The 17,850-nt window shown below is 31.1% G+C and overlaps 1 protein-coding gene across 1 annotated transcript; it reads right to left on the bottom strand.

Moving 5' to 3' along the window:
- Positions 1-1,025: 1,025 nt before the first annotated feature.
- LOC139874885 (uncharacterized) lies at positions 1,026-6,261 on the bottom strand. The gene is made up of 10 exons (XM_071862281.1): positions 6,032-6,261; positions 5,128-5,515; positions 4,854-5,054; positions 4,487-4,732; positions 4,288-4,354; positions 4,000-4,152; positions 3,730-3,821; positions 2,834-3,016; positions 2,249-2,385; positions 1,026-1,447 (listed from the first exon to the last, which is right to left on the bottom strand). Exons 1-10 carry the CDS (start codon positions 6,142-6,144, stop codon positions 1,261-1,263), a joined length of 1,767 nt encoding a protein of 588 aa, XP_071718382.1. The 5' UTR covers positions 6,145-6,261; the 3' UTR covers positions 1,026-1,260.
- Between the last annotated feature and the right edge of the window lie 11,589 nt (positions 6,262-17,850).

The raw sequence follows: 17,850 nt of genomic DNA, 5'->3' as shown, positions 1-17,850 counted from the left end.
CTAGTTTTAATTTCCAGAAAATAAAGTTTACCTTGAGAACTATGCATATTTATGAAGTTAATTTATTATTGTGTATTTAGAAGAGTGTGTTGTTATGTTGTGGTTACGTTACTATCATATTTGATGAGCAGTAAACTAGGATCTAACTAGACACTTTTTTTGGCAAAAAAAAAAAAAAAAAAAAAACCGACACTCTATAAACACGAGGACCATTAGTCAATTTTGTTCATTGTAGTTCGCTTTTAAGTCTGTTCTTAGCTTTTTGAGTGTATATGTATCCAACGCGTTAGTCGTTTCACTTCGTCCAACGGTGTAATTCTTTGATTATTGGAATGAAATATCTAATATGATAACGAAAAAAACTATAAGAGACCATCATTCTTAGATTACTAATATCAATAGCGTCGTTGAGCTCCCTTGGAGCGCCGTTGCCAAGTAACCGTTGCTAGCGAGCTCCTTTGGAGCGCGGTTGGGAGTAGCTTGATGCAATATTTTGTATAGCATAATGAAGGACAACAAGGTGTTGGTTTTATTTGTACTTGATGCATTAAAAGTTATACATTGTATTAATTAATTTAGTTGATTCCATTTGATAGTAAAATGAATATTAGTGTAGTATGATGGGTTAATGATGAGAAGAAAATATTAACGTGGTCTGATATGCCACAATGTAGTTGTAAAGACATATGTCATGGATAAGACTTGAGAGTAATCTTAACGTCTTATCTATATATTTGAGTCATGATACTTCAGTTGTTCTAACTTCAGCTTTAATTGTTCCTATTTTTAAAGCATACAATGGAAGACTTATCTGCAGTTTTAACCAATTAAGCAATCCATCATATGTAAAAAAACCAAGTTAACTACGAGTATTTTCCTGACCTATACTAATCAATTTTAGAGTAGCTATTTATCTGCTTAATGAACAAATAATCGTAAGCATAAATAAACCATTCAAAATGTAGAATCTAACTATAGTGTCAGAAACAAAGAGCTAAAACACATGTACATAAATAATACCAATAACTCATCAGCAACTAGAGTATTGCAACACAAAACTGCATAACTGGAAGTTACCACTCAAATTCCTATTCCTATATTCCAACAATTCAGATGTAAATATATGTTATATGATGATGAGAAACTAAAAAAGGCTGGCAATCAAAGCAGGGTAAACACACAAAAAATACTATGATACTACTAATTGTAAAGGGTAACGACATCCATCGAGAAAGATGACCTGAATATAAGAACTACATTCTACACTTCCTGGATATTAAACATGGTTGTTGCACCAAAAATGTCGGCTATTTGTCGAACTGCTGAAATGGATGATCGAGTCATTGGTAACACAGAGTCAGGGAGGGTGGGAGAACATGATGGAAGATATTCTTTTTTGTTGAATGTGGGAGCGTATAGGGCTAGGACCCCCCGGCAAAAGATAAACCTGAAAGATCAAACGATGTTCACCCTCAAGCACATGAACTGAAAATAACAACATGAACTGGTCTGGTAAGCTAGGTAAAGGGTCAATATGGGTAACATTTTGATACGTGTAAAAACAGTTAGAGTCACGTTGGGTATTCAGCGAACCCACAAATTTTGTTGTTTTTTGCTTTATATGATTGATGAGTTATAAATCATTTAAAAGCTATAATATTACAGCAACTTAGATTAGATGTTTTAATAAAACGATTTAGGAGGTTGTAAGCTTTTAGATAAAAGTTGGGTGACTTCTCCACATATTTGAACTTTCAAGCTTTGACTTGCTTTTACTTTGGCGGAAAAGAACAGATTTAACCATGTTAAGGAACTAAGAAATGTGCAAAGCCGGTCAGTTAGGGAACTTGGATTTTTAGAGTACATCCTCAAGATATACTCCATCCGTCCCAAAATAACTATTTGACTTTTGAAAGTCTTTCATTCTCAACTTCGGCTTTAAATATTTAGTTTGTAATATTTGATGAGATTTATATGAATATATTGGGTTTTAAATGTGTTTTCATTTGTATAATTTTCGTCCATTAGGTATTAAATACACAAACAAAAATACTTAAAATCAAAGTTGAAAAAGAAAGACTTTCAAAAGTCAAAATGGGACAATTATTTTGCGACGGATGAAGTACTAATTAAGAAGGCAATCATTTAATTTCAGCAACAGATTCCTCCACTTAAGTCAAAGGAACTAACAGAGTCCGAAAGTATATAACATACCCGTTTTAATAAAGGAGATGGTTTTATAATTTACCTTAAAAGTAGCCGTCTAAGAAATGGATCTCCTAATATTTGAGCCCAGACAGGATGAAGTGTTTCTGAAGATGCCAACATCTCCCCCCAGAGATTTAAAGATGAAGAGAGAACCTTCTCAGCCTCGTTGAGCTTATCCTGAATTTACAGATCTCTATTTAGCCAACTATTGTTTAAAATTCTAAACTAAAGCTACTACAAAATACATGTGAAGGTGTTCAAATCAGGTTATTACTTATCCCTTATCAAACATATAACATATATACAGCTAAACAAAATGGGTCGAAAGCATACAAAGTGTATTTAGTTTAACACGTCAACATTAACAGACCATAACCCACATAATTTAAATATTTTGGTCAGTGGGTTATCCTCATTTTCTTAAAAGAGCTACAATAAATTTTAAAAAATTATAACAAGACATGACACAATAATTGTTCATAAATTTTTTTTGGATAAGTGTTTCAAGTTAACCGAACCAGTACATAATTACCCATTTTGACCAATTACCGACGGGCAATTAACCCATTTTTGCCATCGCTAAGCCTTAACAATTGAAATTATGACTTAACGAAGAGGTGCGTACCATCTGGGTGTCTGAACCTGAAAAGCCAAGTAGGATGAGAAAGGCCTGCAGTGGTGCTGTCAAAAAGCTTGTGAACTGACTTCCACTTGACTGACGAGGATCTAAGGCACCATGTATAGGACTTGGAGAGCTTGGAGATAAGAGCATTGCAACTTGTTCGCCTTTTACTGTCATATTTAATGCCTGATGATATATAGAACTAACTACGTAAGGCATTATTCTATTTAAATATAATATTAATATCTTCAATGGACAACATATATGTCTCCATCCTAAAGTAACAGCAAACAAGTGAATAAACTACATAGTACAATTATTATGTTTTAATACTAGTCAAATGACAAAACTGCCCCTAAATAACAAAACGATAGCGAAATCCTGTTGTCACAATTTCTGCTATTGACGCTTTGGCTTCTCATTCAAGAAATGATACATTCATTTTGAGAAGTCATAAGATGAACAGTTGCACTTATATCAGTAATTCCTGAAATCTAGAGATATAAACTAATCTCCTAATCAGAATGAAAAACAACACTCATAATTTAGAGGCTTCACAAATTATAACCAACATAATCATCAGTAAGCTTAATGTTAGAAGTTTATATAGCACTTAAGTTACAAAAACCTGTATACCACATGAGAACTCAAACAACTTCAACTATTTAAGTCAAAATTCTATCCAAATTGAACTTAAATATATGTTAGACTGTACAAACTATGTGGGTAGGTTGTAGGATTGCTATTAAGAAACGTGAATTTCCCATAGTAAGATCCATGTGAAGAAATTTAATCAACTCAAGTGTAACAAATTTCATGAAGTCTATACAATTGATTTCCCATCATATGTTCATACTTGTACATAAGCATCTTAGATCAGAAGTGTTTAGAGTACTTGCCTTAAAATGATTACTGTTGCCACTGTCGATAACAAGGAAAAGCGGTCTTCTGGTAAATGGAAGCAAGTCACAAGGATAAACCAAATTTAAACCTGAATCAAACATTATTGTTAGCTATCGATATCGTTAATGCTGGCAAATTTGTGATTAGATCAAGTAACTTAAGAAATATTGCAAAAATACTCTATTTGGAGGGAATTTAGAACCAGTCCATGAACTCAATGAACACTAACAGTTTTAGTTTAATATATTTCCAATAAATAAGAGTACCTCCGTTTCCTTTAGCACCAAGATTCACGCCTCCAGATTGATAAGCTGAACAGTTCAAAACATTTTCTTCTGCAGGAACACTTGTGTAATCACAAGCAGAAGAAATTGGTGAAGTGGACGTAGCATCTGAGTCCACCGTATTGACATTGTGTTCTGTATAACCCAACATATTTTTTTCATACGAAATATGATGATGAGAAAGCGTACTTGCCATTTCTTAAAAAAGCTCTTATAAATTAGTAGACATAAAAATAAAAAGAGACAAATATGAGTAATATAAAATGTCACCTGGTGCCGACAAATAAAGTAAGAGAACTCCATCAGAAGGAAGCTCCTCACACACAGTGGCCAGAACCTGCCATTAACAGCATAAAGCAACTTCATATGAAGCTGACTAAACTCAGACCATCAAATATGAAATGTGCCAATAGTCCTCAGAATTAAAGTATAAATTTAGAATCAGTAAAAACGGTCCTAGATTACTCACTGCTAAAAAATGAGTGATGGATGGACGATACAAGATAGCTTTACGTGGATTTGGTGGCAATGTAGGATCAGAAATCTCCTGGGAATAATTAATACGACTTGACCCTAGAAAAGCCCCATTTTGACTACCAGTGGTCCCACCACCAGTAGACACGGTTCCACTTGATTTGTAAAAAGAGCCACTCGGTTCCCATTCCAAACACTGAAGGATTCTAAAGTTATCAAGTGTCAGCTCAGAGAACTTAACCTGATAAGTCAAATTGCAGTACAGTGAGACTACATGAGGGAAAAGATTGAATAAAAGTAGCCTTTACGTTAAGCATAATGTACAGATTTCTTATTGATATGGAACATAAAGATAACTTAACCTCATTAGGATGGTAGCTGCAAAGTATGGCATCTGCCAATTTTAGCTTTTTTTTAACATTGGCAACATGTGGAAGGCTGTCGGGATGGGGATCTAACGTGAGGCTGTATCTTAAAGGCCTTATATTCATAAGTGCTGTGTCTACTTTAAGAAACTTGGTTATTTCCTGAATCACTAGCTTCCATTCTTTAAAATCAGTGTCCTGAAACAATGTCATTTACAGTCAAAAGGAGTACTAAAATTGCAGCTTATAACACACTTATGATAAAAGTTACCAGGAAAGTCCTCTTGCAGTCTCCAACTAACATTTTGAGCTGATTCACCAACTGATAAACCATTTCTCGACGATTCAACACCAAACAAACTGTCAAAAACCTTGCAAAGAATCTCAATTGTTTGTTGGCAAGATTCAAATCTTGTAACAGTCCATCCTTGAAATACTCCCTAGTTAACACTGCTTCATAGAAGATATACGACTCGGATAAATAACTAGCTTCACTTGTTCTCATATATTGTCCAAAATAAAGTTGCCCTATTCGAGATGCAATATCACCTATCTCCCATCTCTTAAGCCCAGCTTCGACAAGCTTGTGTCGATTCTCTTGTTGAAACTTCCATAACTGTGTATAAACTTTGAATACCTTATAGAAATACGTATCATACCTGATAATGAACCACATTTTTATATATTCAGAATAATAAGATTTTTCAAACTACCATTATTCTACAACAATCCCTAGAATGTTTCGTAATTAATCATCTTTCAGTTATCCTAATCGTGAGCTATTACGTACTAAACACTAAACAGTTATGGGGCATTAAATTGTATCTGTACAAGGCCAATGTTTCACATGACACCAACAACACATTACCAAGTCATTTCAGCCAGGGATTAAGTAGATCAGTTTAATCAACCCAACCATTAAATTAAGTGTTCTTTCCTTATCGAGAAAGTTTGTTATCACTTTGCGCAACAACGAAAATTAGCAAAATCCAACTGTATCTATATCCGTATAAATTTAACATAGCACAATTTTTGAAAATATAATTCTCCCATGATCTAACTTAATGGAATCAGATACTAACAGTAACAAGTTCAAATTCAAATTCGATCATACAAATACATAACACGTCATCACTTAATATATGATTACAAAAGAGTTAAAGAAGCAAAGATACCTGTTGCGTTCGTAATAGGGCAAATCCCTAATTTTGGAGAACTTTTTATCGGCTTTAGCAACGAGAGACCAATAGACTTCACTCACCGGAACATTCACATTGCTCTGTGACATAATTTCTATATTTTTTAGGTTGTAGTTTCAATTACCTACAAAATTCGTCTGTGAAAAATTGGGAGTGCAGTGTTCATCATCTGCTCATTTTTAAGGTTTCGGGAGAGATTTGGGGATTTTTTTCTACTAGTTTTACTGTAATAAAAAACCGACTCATTATTAATTATTAATTAATTATTAACTTTAATTTTAACTCTTACACTCTAAATGTGTGGTAAAATGTGTCGTTTTAGTTACATCCGATTCTAGTTTAGACTTTACGTTCACATTATAACCGGTCCCTTAACTTCGTCTATATTTACACAACGATCTCTCAAGTTTACACTTTTTCAGGGGTTAAAAGTGTAAATATATAATTTTATTAAAATAAAAGAAACTAATTCCACCCGAAATTATAACGGGCTCTATCTTCTCGCTCGGTGCGAGTTAAATTTTTCCGAGATCACTGTTCAATTCGGAAAAATCTTACGAACCCAACGGAACTAACTATACGCGAAACGGACAATTTTTAAAAAAAACTAAACACAACGACAACTCGTATCTTCCGGCTCGCCACGAGCTAAATTTTTTTGACGGCAACGTCAGACTCGAAATAATTTTATGAACAAAATGAAACTAACCACGTTTGAAACGGACACTTTTTAAAAAACGTTAAACACAACGACAGCCCGTATCTTTCTGCTCGCCGCGAGTTAATTTTTCCGACAGCATCGTTACACTCGAAAAAATTTATTGAACAAAACAAAACTAAATACGTTCGAAACGGATACTTTTTAAAAAAACTCTTAACACAACGACATCTAAAACGGCGCTTAACACATGGGCCGTGTTCCCCTCTGTAAATACACAACACTACGTTAAATATGAATACGCAGCCCGAAAGCCCCCGCAGCAACGAGCGGGCCGGTCCGGACTAGTTTAATTTAAATTATAAATTATAAAATATATTATATAAATATAAATAAATGATCTCAAAACAAAGTTAATAAACTTAAAATACTCCGTAAATTTGTCAAAGAGCGAATTAGCCACGTACTAGCCCAATTTTTAACTGTATATTACTCGCATAAAAGATGAGTAGTTTTTTTTTTTTTTCTTTTTTTTCTTTTTAGATCAACCATTTATTAGAAAACAACAATTACAAACTAGAGGCGACTCAAAGAGTCCCTAAACTTCAAACAAACACGAGGCTATACATCACGAAACAAAACCAACAACTAATGCCTATAAAGAATTCTGTAAGAAGAAATAAAGAAACAACTAGAAAGTGTTCACTGTAGTATTAACGGTGGTCAAAGAGAAGAGGCACTCGACGAGAATAGAGATGAGAAAAAACTCTTTGTCTCGATCGCCTTCCCAAATAGTTAATAGTTATTGAACTTGAAAACAAGTCAATGAAACATAAACGAGTACAGTGTTGAAAAATGAACGACAAAGTACAAGTCTAAAACATTGTTTAATCACTATTCGGAGAAGCAAGGGAAACAGTGTGACGACCCGGAAATTTCCGACCAAATTTAAACTTAATCTTTATATGTTTCCGACACGATAAGCAAAGTCTGTAATATTGAGTCTCGAAAATTTTGAACTGTTTCATATATTCAATTGACCTTGACCATTCCCGACGATTCACGAACAACTATTTGTAAATAGATATGTGTATGTGTGTGTGTGTGTGTGTGTGTGTATATATATATATATATATAATAATTGAAAATATAATTTGAAATATTATATGTTGTTGATATTAAAATTTATTTATGCAAAATAAAATAAAAATATGATATTATGATAATTATTATTTAAAGCATATCTATATATATAAATAAAGTATATTAAATATATATTTTGTGATTTCGATTCTAATTAGTAAACGACAGTAACACTCAATTGCCTTTTCGATGAATATTAAACCAGTTTAATGCGAACTTATATAATTTTAAAATAAACGGTGATCTGAAAATGAGTTCTATAAATTTTAGGCTTACTAAAAATGTATTTAGGAACTAGTTATTAAATTTTAACACTTTTTATATTTTACCCAGAATTGAGCGGGACAGTTGATGTAATTTTTATTTAATAAATTAATGATCGAATTTTATACCATAATGACTGAAATAAATAAAGATAATTACTGTAAAAATTTGGGATTTTTCGATGGACTTTTATCCGTCACTGATTAACAACGGAGGACGGAATAACGCTCCCAATTTTTGATGTCGGTACAAAGGACTGGCTGCTATCCTATTCCAATTACTGTTTTTGATTTGTGATTACTGTTAAATCTTTGAATTCTTGATATAGTATATTATATTATATGTACAACTAGGCAATTTATAATTCAATCATATATCAACTATCCATGTATCTGTTTCTTATTTGGAACAAACAAAGACTCCCACCTTCTCCACCACTACCACTTATATATCTCCACCACTTATATATATATATATATATATATATATATATATATATATATATATATATATATATATATATCACATTCATTCACAATTACAACAAAACAATCATCAATCATCATTTATATATATATATATATATATATATATATATATATATATATATATATATATATATATATATATATCACATTCATTCACAATTACAACAAAACAATCATCAATCATCATTATGAAACACGATGTCTCTAAAGTTTGTGAAGTCACCATTTTCATTACCATTGCATCAACTTCCGTATTCGGTTTCAAGACCCATTGAGCCATCTCACGGTCATCACCCTCACCACCCTCTACAACCACAATACTACATGTGAACCGTCACCACCTCAATTCGATCAACCTGAGCAGCCACCATCTATCCACCACCATCAACCATTAACGGTTACTCCTGTTCTTGCTGATCACCGTAGCAAACCACAACTGTGAAGACCCGTCCTAATCCATCTGGACGAAGTCCATATCGATTATAAACGATTCACAACAGTTGATTACATCGCGAGGTACTTGACCCATATATGATACATTTTACAAACATTGCATTTATTTTTGAAAAGACAAACTTTCATTACATCGAAAGTTGACAGCAGGCATACCATTTCATAATATATCCAACTATAATTGACTTAATAATAATATTGATGAACTCAACGACTCGAATGCAACGACTTTTGAAATATGCCATGAATGACTCCAAGTAATGTCTCTAATATGAGTTAATGCACAGCGGAAGATTTCTTTCGTACCTGAGAATAAACATGCTTTAAAGTGTCAACCAAAAGGTTGGTGAGTTCATTAGTTTAACATAAATAATCATTTCATAATTTTAATAGAACACAAGATTTTATATTTCCATTTCTCATAAATATACGTCCCATGCATAGAGACAAAAATATCATTCATATGGATTGAACACCTGGTAACCGACATTAACAATATGCATATAAGAATATCCCCATCATTCCGGGATCCTCCTTCGGACATGATATAAATTTCGAAGTACTAAAGCATCCGGTACTTTGGATGGGGTTTGTTAGGCCCAATAGATCTATCTTTAGGATTCGCGTCAATTAGGGTGTCTGTTCCCTAATTCTTAGATTACCAGACTAAAAAGAGGCATATTCAGTTTCGATCATTCAACCATAGAACGTAATTTCGATTACTTGTGTCTATTTCGTAAAACAGTTATAAAAGTTGCGCATGTATTCTCAGCCCAAAAATATAAAGAGTAAAAAGGCAAATGAAACTCACCTATTGTATTTTGTAGTAAAAATACATACGACGACATTGAACAAATGTAGGGTTGACCTCTGATTCACGAACCTATATCATTCGTATATATATATATATATATATATATATATATATATATATATATATATATATATATATAATATTAATCGAACAAATTTGTATATTATTGTTAATGATGTAAATTATATATTTGATATTTTATAGGTTTTATTATTGATTCGCATCTTTTAATTTCATATATAAATGTAGTTAAGTTATGCGTATTTAATATACTTATATACAAATATCATTTATTTGTTAAATTAATGGTAATACCAAAATAATGATAATAAATAATTAGATTTAATAAAGGTATGGAAAAATAATAATTTTGAATACAAACATTCGTCACTCTGTTAGTGATAATAATAATATCAATAGAGTAATAATAATAAAAATAAAATGTAAATTTTTACTAAAAGATAATCTTAACAATCATAATAGTAATAATACTTATTTTCATGATAATTCTCATAGTCTTAATAATAATAATGTTAATAATTTTTAATAATAACAATACTTATGTTACTAATAATAATTATAATAACTAATAATACAATATTAATAATAATTAGTAATAATAATAATAATGACATAATAAATAACATATTGAAAGACTACCTTCATTGAAAATCGGCCCAAAAAATATATATATTGTCCCAACAGGGACTCGAACCCATGACCTCTCGGACAGCAGACAACACCCACGACCACCCATCTATCTTGCTTTATGTGTTATACTACCATAACCCATTTATATAACCCGTAATATGCTGTTTCTTCTTCATCTTCTTCTTTATCAAACGGCAACAAACAAAACTACTAATCACAACATCGTTTTCTCGGTTTGGATTAGGACTAGGATTTGAAACAGATCAAATGAATGGTGTAATGGATTAACATGTACGAAGGACAAAAAAAAAATAAAGAACAGCAGAAGCTGTTAGCGAAGAAAAAATAAATAAATAAACTTACTTCGTGATTTTTAAATCTAGATACTTTTAGATTAGGATTTCTACATGAAAGAGATTCAAAATCATTCCAAGAAACTAATGGGATTGTCAATTGAACTTGAAATCAAATAGTTAACACGAATTTGATTAAAGAACGATGTTTGACTTTTTAAAATTTAAAACTTTGACTGACAAATTCGTATTCGATATGGAGATTTGATACCTGCGATTTCTCATGTAGACTGAGTAAACAATTCTCAACAAGACTGCATTTAAGGATTTCTAAATTTGTATCGAATTTGAGATGTGGTTAAAAAAAAAATTGGCGTACAGGAAAAATAAGACAGGTTTTTGTTCAAGGTTTCTGTTTTATTTTTGTGAATAACATCAGAGATTTATGCGTGATTAAGTAGTACAGATAATTGATCAATAATGTTTCAGTACACAACTGTGATCGACAGAATCTCGAGCTGGAAAGGAAACAAACAAAAAAAATAAATAAAGGAGATAAAGACTTGTAACAACTTGGATAAATACAAAATTTTATTATAGTAGCTCTTGAAATTATCCGATTCTTACATTATATCCTTAATTTTATAATTTTTATAATAAATAAATAAATATCCTAGTAATATTAATACTAATTAATATTAATAATTATATTAATAATACAGAATAATAATAATAGAAATACTAATAATAATAATAATTATATTATTAATAATAATGGTATTATTTATATTGGTATTTGTGTTAATAATAATGAAGATAATGATAAGAATAATAAAAGTAATATTAGTAAAAAAAATCTTATAGTAATAATAATAATTATTAATGATATTATCTAATGGCAATACTACTAAGTTGTATGTTTAAAATTTTTACATATGTTATATAATATTAATAAGACAAATATTAATATTACTATTAACAATAATAATAATAATGATTGTAATAAAAATATTGACATGACACTGTATTTAGGCTTATAATAAATTTTACTATAATACTATTACATACTATCATTTATGTAATTCTTTTATTATATAATAACATTTATTGAATATTTAATATTTATATATATTTTATACATGTTACAATACATTAATTATTAATAGAAATCTTTTATTTATATATCCATATAGATTCGTAGTAATATTATATATCTATATACATACATTCATTGTAAGACTAACTTAATTATTTTGTTTGTTATTTTACTCGTATACTTTATTAATTAAAATTATTATATATACGCTTATATATATATATATATATATATATATATATATATATATATATATATATAATATATATATATATATATATACATAATTATTTACACACATTCGTTCGTGAATCGTCGGGCACAGTCAAAGGGTAATTGATTATATGAACATAGATTTCAAAACTTTCGAGACTCAACATTACAGAGTTTGCTTATCGTATCGAAATCAAATAAGATTCAAGTTTAAATTTGGTCGGAAATTCTCGGGTCATCACAGTATCTACCCGTTAAAGAAATTTTGTCCCGAAATTTAAGTGAGGTTGTCATGGCTAATAATAAATATGTTTTCCTGACGAATATGAGCTGATAAATAGAGTTTTATCATTATTGAATAATACAGATAAAATAATTCGATTATTCGAAGAGCACGAATGAAGCTATCACAAAAGTGTGAAATGAATAAATGAATTTTTCGTTTTTAACTTTTGACGTTGTCTTGGTTGAATTCCGGAATTCAAGGGATTTAAAAGAAAATCTTGGAAATCTATAAGATCTGATTCTTCGGCGAATAATGAAATTAAGATCTCTCTAATTAAATACGGTGATCTGCTTCGATTACTCTGTCTGATATTACCATTATAAATTAAATTTTTTTGTTCTATTATTCTCACAATTCCTATTCTTTATTTCTTAGTTCATACATTCAAAAGATTGTGAAAATGCTTAATCCCGTTCTAATCCTTGATATTTTTCTAAGTATCATTTCTGTCATCCTTCTTTTCAATCTTCCACCAGAAAATCTATTTACTTCTACTATTACCTTGGGGTGATACTATTCTTAATTATACTGTGTCTTTATATTGCTATTCGTATTAATATCTACAGTTTGTAACCTCCGTGTTGTTATTGGGCTTTATATTTTCTCTTATATTTTGGAGCTCTTTGCCTTTTTATTCTCTTCTCGACCTCTAGTAAGGCGAGTAATGGTCCAGAATTCGTAAATATGGAGTTTCGAATGAACTTAATGTTCTAAACAAGAAAGAACGTAATCTCACGATTTGATTTGTCAAATTACCCGAATCACTGAGAATAGAATTATCAAAAATATAGTTTCTTGATATGTTCAGAAGTTAATCAGAATGAAAGAGTTATGTAACATGACACATGATGACGTTATAATCTGTGAATCATCATGTTCCATTTAGAAACTCAGCATGACTTACTGTAATATAATCACGTTGATCAAGTGTCATTATATTATACTAACTCATGCATCAGTTCCCAACATTACTTCAATAACATTCATATTTTAAGCTCGAAAGTTTACAGAATATAGAAACTAACAGTTTCTATATGATGTAACACTGATAGCACCAAGAGATTAATGATTTCAGATAAGATTAGTTATGAAAATATATTCAGAAATATCGAGGATATTTATAATGAAAGATACGATAATATCTTAGAATTTACAAGTTCGAAGGTTGATGAAGAAAAATTTTCCGCAAGATTTTAACATGACTTCGGGGCAAGATATCCTCTAAAGATTTCAACGGATCCAGAATTACTTGAATTCTTTGAATATAGGGTATGACCCTTGTATTTGTCCTTGGTCTCCTTCGTGATTAGCTCAATCCGTTTTACATTTCCAACTTTTTGGAGCTTTTCCAACATCCTATTCTTTATCATCAAACTTTCGATGATTAAGGTCGTTTACAGTTGCCTACAGTTTATGCTGCTTAATTCAGCTTTTTCAAAGTTCAATGTATTGATTCGTAGGCTGGGTGCTTTTCAAAATTTTGGAATTGAAGATCATAATTCTAGGAGATAGAGGTTATATGTATACATATAACTGTTGACGTAGAAACGCTGCGAGATTCAAAATACTGATTGCTAATTCTCCGAATTTGGTATGGCAATTCTCGTTACCAGATGCGGATGAGTATATGATGGGGTTTCAATAAAAATAATGATTTTTCGGAAAGTCAAAATCAATAAAGTTGTTGGTAAGTTTACTACTAATGCGGTGGGATATAAACGGTTCCCCGGTAACGAAGGTGAAAAGACAACGTATATATCAAGGTTATAATAAGGTTGTTTCGTACGAAAGGTTGAAGTTGTCTTGCTGGAGCTGTGACAAAACTGGCTATCTCGAACAGCAGATGCAAAGTTATTTTCGGTAATAATAACGCTAAAGGAATTAGCACAGCTACGTGTTAAACGTTTACTCAGGTTCCGAGTGTTTTCAGGTGCATAACTATATGCATCAATCTTTTCTCCCGTAAATGAAGTGCGGTTGGTTCATCCTCTTGATTGAGGTGTTTTCAAGAATCATGAAAGGTTTGAACGCAGAATGTAATCGTGAAGATACAAATGATGTTTAAGACGAAATCAAGTGGCAACTTGAAGAATTGTTTAGTTTCATATGTTATAATCAATATTTTAATTCATTTTAATTGTCCAATGTTATTAGTCCACAGTGGATAGTCCACAGTTGACAGTCCAATAATTCATATATAGTTTAATATATAATATTCGAATTAATTAATACGTGTCGTGACCCGTATACGTCTCAGACTCGATCACAACTCAAACTATATATATTATTGTAGAATCAACCTCAACCCTGTATAGAGAACTCGATCATTACTGCATATAGAGTGTCCATGGTTATTCCAAATAATATATATAGATGCATCGATATGATATGTCAAAACCTTGTATACGTGTCCCGATATTTACAATGCGTAAAATAAATAACAGAAATTAAATGATGATAAATAAAGTGCGTAAAGTAAATAACAGAAATTAAATGATGATAAATAAAATTGCGATAATTAAATTGCGATAAATAAACTGCGATAAATAAAATGTAATAAGGAATTACCAGTTAGCTAGGAACAGTTAGCTAGGATTTTGTTAGCGTGGTTTCTTAACAAAATTTCGTATAGTTAATTTGTTTGTTTCTAACAAATTTTATTTTGTCAAATGTTTTCTTCGTTATGCCACTTGTTGGATTCTGATAAATCAAAATCCAAATATGAAATTGGATGAATATGGTTATTCTGTGGTGAATGGATTTGTATATCGGTGGATGTAAGTAGGATAGTATATGACTGTTGAAACAGATTCGAAGAACGTACAATGTAACTTATTAATGTGAAATTTAAATATTCCTCGGGTATTACCTACCCGTTAAAATATTTTCACCATTAACAGTTTGTACAAGAGAATTTTTAATTACAATCTTTATGAAAACACATATACATATATATTTTCTTCAGATGTATTCATGGATTTAATGAGTTAATATGATATTAAACTCATTTGCTTTTCGGTTGGAACTATAATAAATAATCTCTAAAACTTTAGAGATTACCTATTCGCCATGTCGAACGAAGATAAATGAGGTAGAACGATACTTAGAACGAAGATCATACTCAAAGTACAGATGATGATATTGAAGCATGGATTGTTGATGGTACTGGTGCTGTTATTGATGGTACTGTTGGTCCCGGTGATGTTGCTGAAGCTGGTACATTTTGCACCATATTCTTCGAATTGATTATTCTAGCGCGAAGTTCGTTGACTTATTACTCCAGGATGATTATCGGTCGGAACGAGCGGATGAATAAGGTTCAGAATTGTGGATAGAATATAATCTTGTCGAGTTACCCTGGAAATGAGACTGAAAATGGTGTCTCGAAAAGGTTCGCCGGTAAACGCTCCAGGTTCATTGTCAAGAGGTGAATTCGGTTGGTGGAAGGGATTGCCTTCTGCGCGTTTCCATTAATTAAGTTGACTACGAACTCATCAGATGAATTGATAATGGCTGATTGGTTGATTCATGCCGGTGACGCTGTTTTCGGAGCTTAGGTGAACATCTATGTCGGAATAGCTGTCGGAATAACTATCGGAATAGCTATCGAAATCTGAGGGACTCGAACTAGTTGCAGGATTCATCTCATACGATCAGATGAAGGATTTTCGATAAGAAATAGATTATAGGATGTAGATTAGTACCCTGCAATACATAATTTACATATGCATATATAATACTAAAATCCCATAAGTTACGGAGGAATCTACGGAAGTTGTCAGGCAAAGTTACAGTAACAGATACGCTAAGATATGAAGTAGCAGATACGATAAGATATGAATTTTGTCTATATACTATTCATGCAGTCAATGCAGTAAAACGTGTCTAGACTAAGAATGATAAGCAAGTGATTCTCTAAGAATGATAAACAGGTAATTTTTTACACGAAATGATAAGCAAAACTTTTGACATGCAGACACGGTCGAAGTCCAGACTCACTAATACATCCTAACGACTTATCAGTTAGACACACTAATGCAGACATGGTTCGCTAAGACCACCGCTCTGATACCAACTGTGAAGACCCGTCCTAATCCATCTGGACGAAGTCCATATCGATTATAAACGATTCACAACAGTTGATTACATCGCGAGGTAGTTGACCCATATATGATACATTTTACAAACATTACATTCGTTTTTGAAAAGACAAACTTTCATTACATCGAAAGTTGACAGCAGGTATACCATTTCATAATATATCCAACTATAATTGACTTAATAATAATATTGATGAACTCAACGACTCGAATGCAACGTCTTTTGAAATATGCCATGAATGACTCCAAGTAATGTCTCTAATATGAGTTAATGCACAGCGGAAGATTTCTTTCGTACCTGAGAATAAATATGCTTTAAAGTGTCAACCAAAAGGTTGGTGAGTTCATTAGTTTAACATAAATAATCATTTCATAATTTTAATAGACCACAAGATTTTATATTTCCATTTCTCATAAACATACGTCCCATGCATAGAGACAAAAATATCATTCATATGGATTGAACACCTGGTAACCGACATTAACAATATGCATATAAGAATATCCCCATCATTCCGGGATCCTCCTTCGGACATGATATAAATTTCGAAGTACTAAAGCATCCGGTACTTTGGATGGGGTTTGTTAGGCCCAATAGATCTATCTTTAGGATTCGCGTCAATTAGGGTGTCTGTTCCCTAATTCTTAGATTACCAGACTAAAAGGGGGCATATTCAGTTTCGATCATTCAACCATAGAACGTAATTTCGATTACTTGTGTCTATTTCGTAAAACAGTTATAAAAGTTGCGCATGTATTCTCAGCCCAAAAATATAAAGGGTAAAAAGGCAAATGAAACTCACCTATTGTATTTTGTAGTAAAAATACATACGACGACATTGAACAAATGTAGGGTTGACCTCTGATTCACGAACCTATATCATTCGTATATATATATTAAAATATATAATATTAATCGAACAAATTTGTATATTATTGTTAATGATGTAAATTATATATTTGATATTTTATAAGTTTTATTATTTATTCACATATTTTCATTTCATATATAAATGTAGTTAAGTTATGCGTATTTAATATACTTATATACAAATATCATTTATTTGTTAAATTAATGGTAATACCAAAATAATGATAATAAATAATTAGATTTAATAAAGGTATGGAAAAATAATAATTTTGGATACAAACATTCGTCACTCTGTTAGTGATAATAATAATATCAATAGAGTAATAATAATAAAAATAAAATGTAAATTTTTACTAAAAGATAATCTTAACAATCATAATAGTAATAATACTTATTTTCATGATAATTCTCATAGTCTTAATAATAATAAAATAATAATAATGTTAATAATTTTTAATAATAACA

Source organism: Rutidosis leptorrhynchoides, chromosome 1 (genome assembly GCF_046630445.1).
Source record: "Rutidosis leptorrhynchoides isolate AG116_Rl617_1_P2 chromosome 1, CSIRO_AGI_Rlap_v1, whole genome shotgun sequence".
Taxonomy (NCBI): Eukaryota; Viridiplantae; Streptophyta; class Magnoliopsida; order Asterales; family Asteraceae; genus Rutidosis; species Rutidosis leptorrhynchoides.
This window is presented reverse-complemented; position numbering and strand designations above follow the sequence as displayed.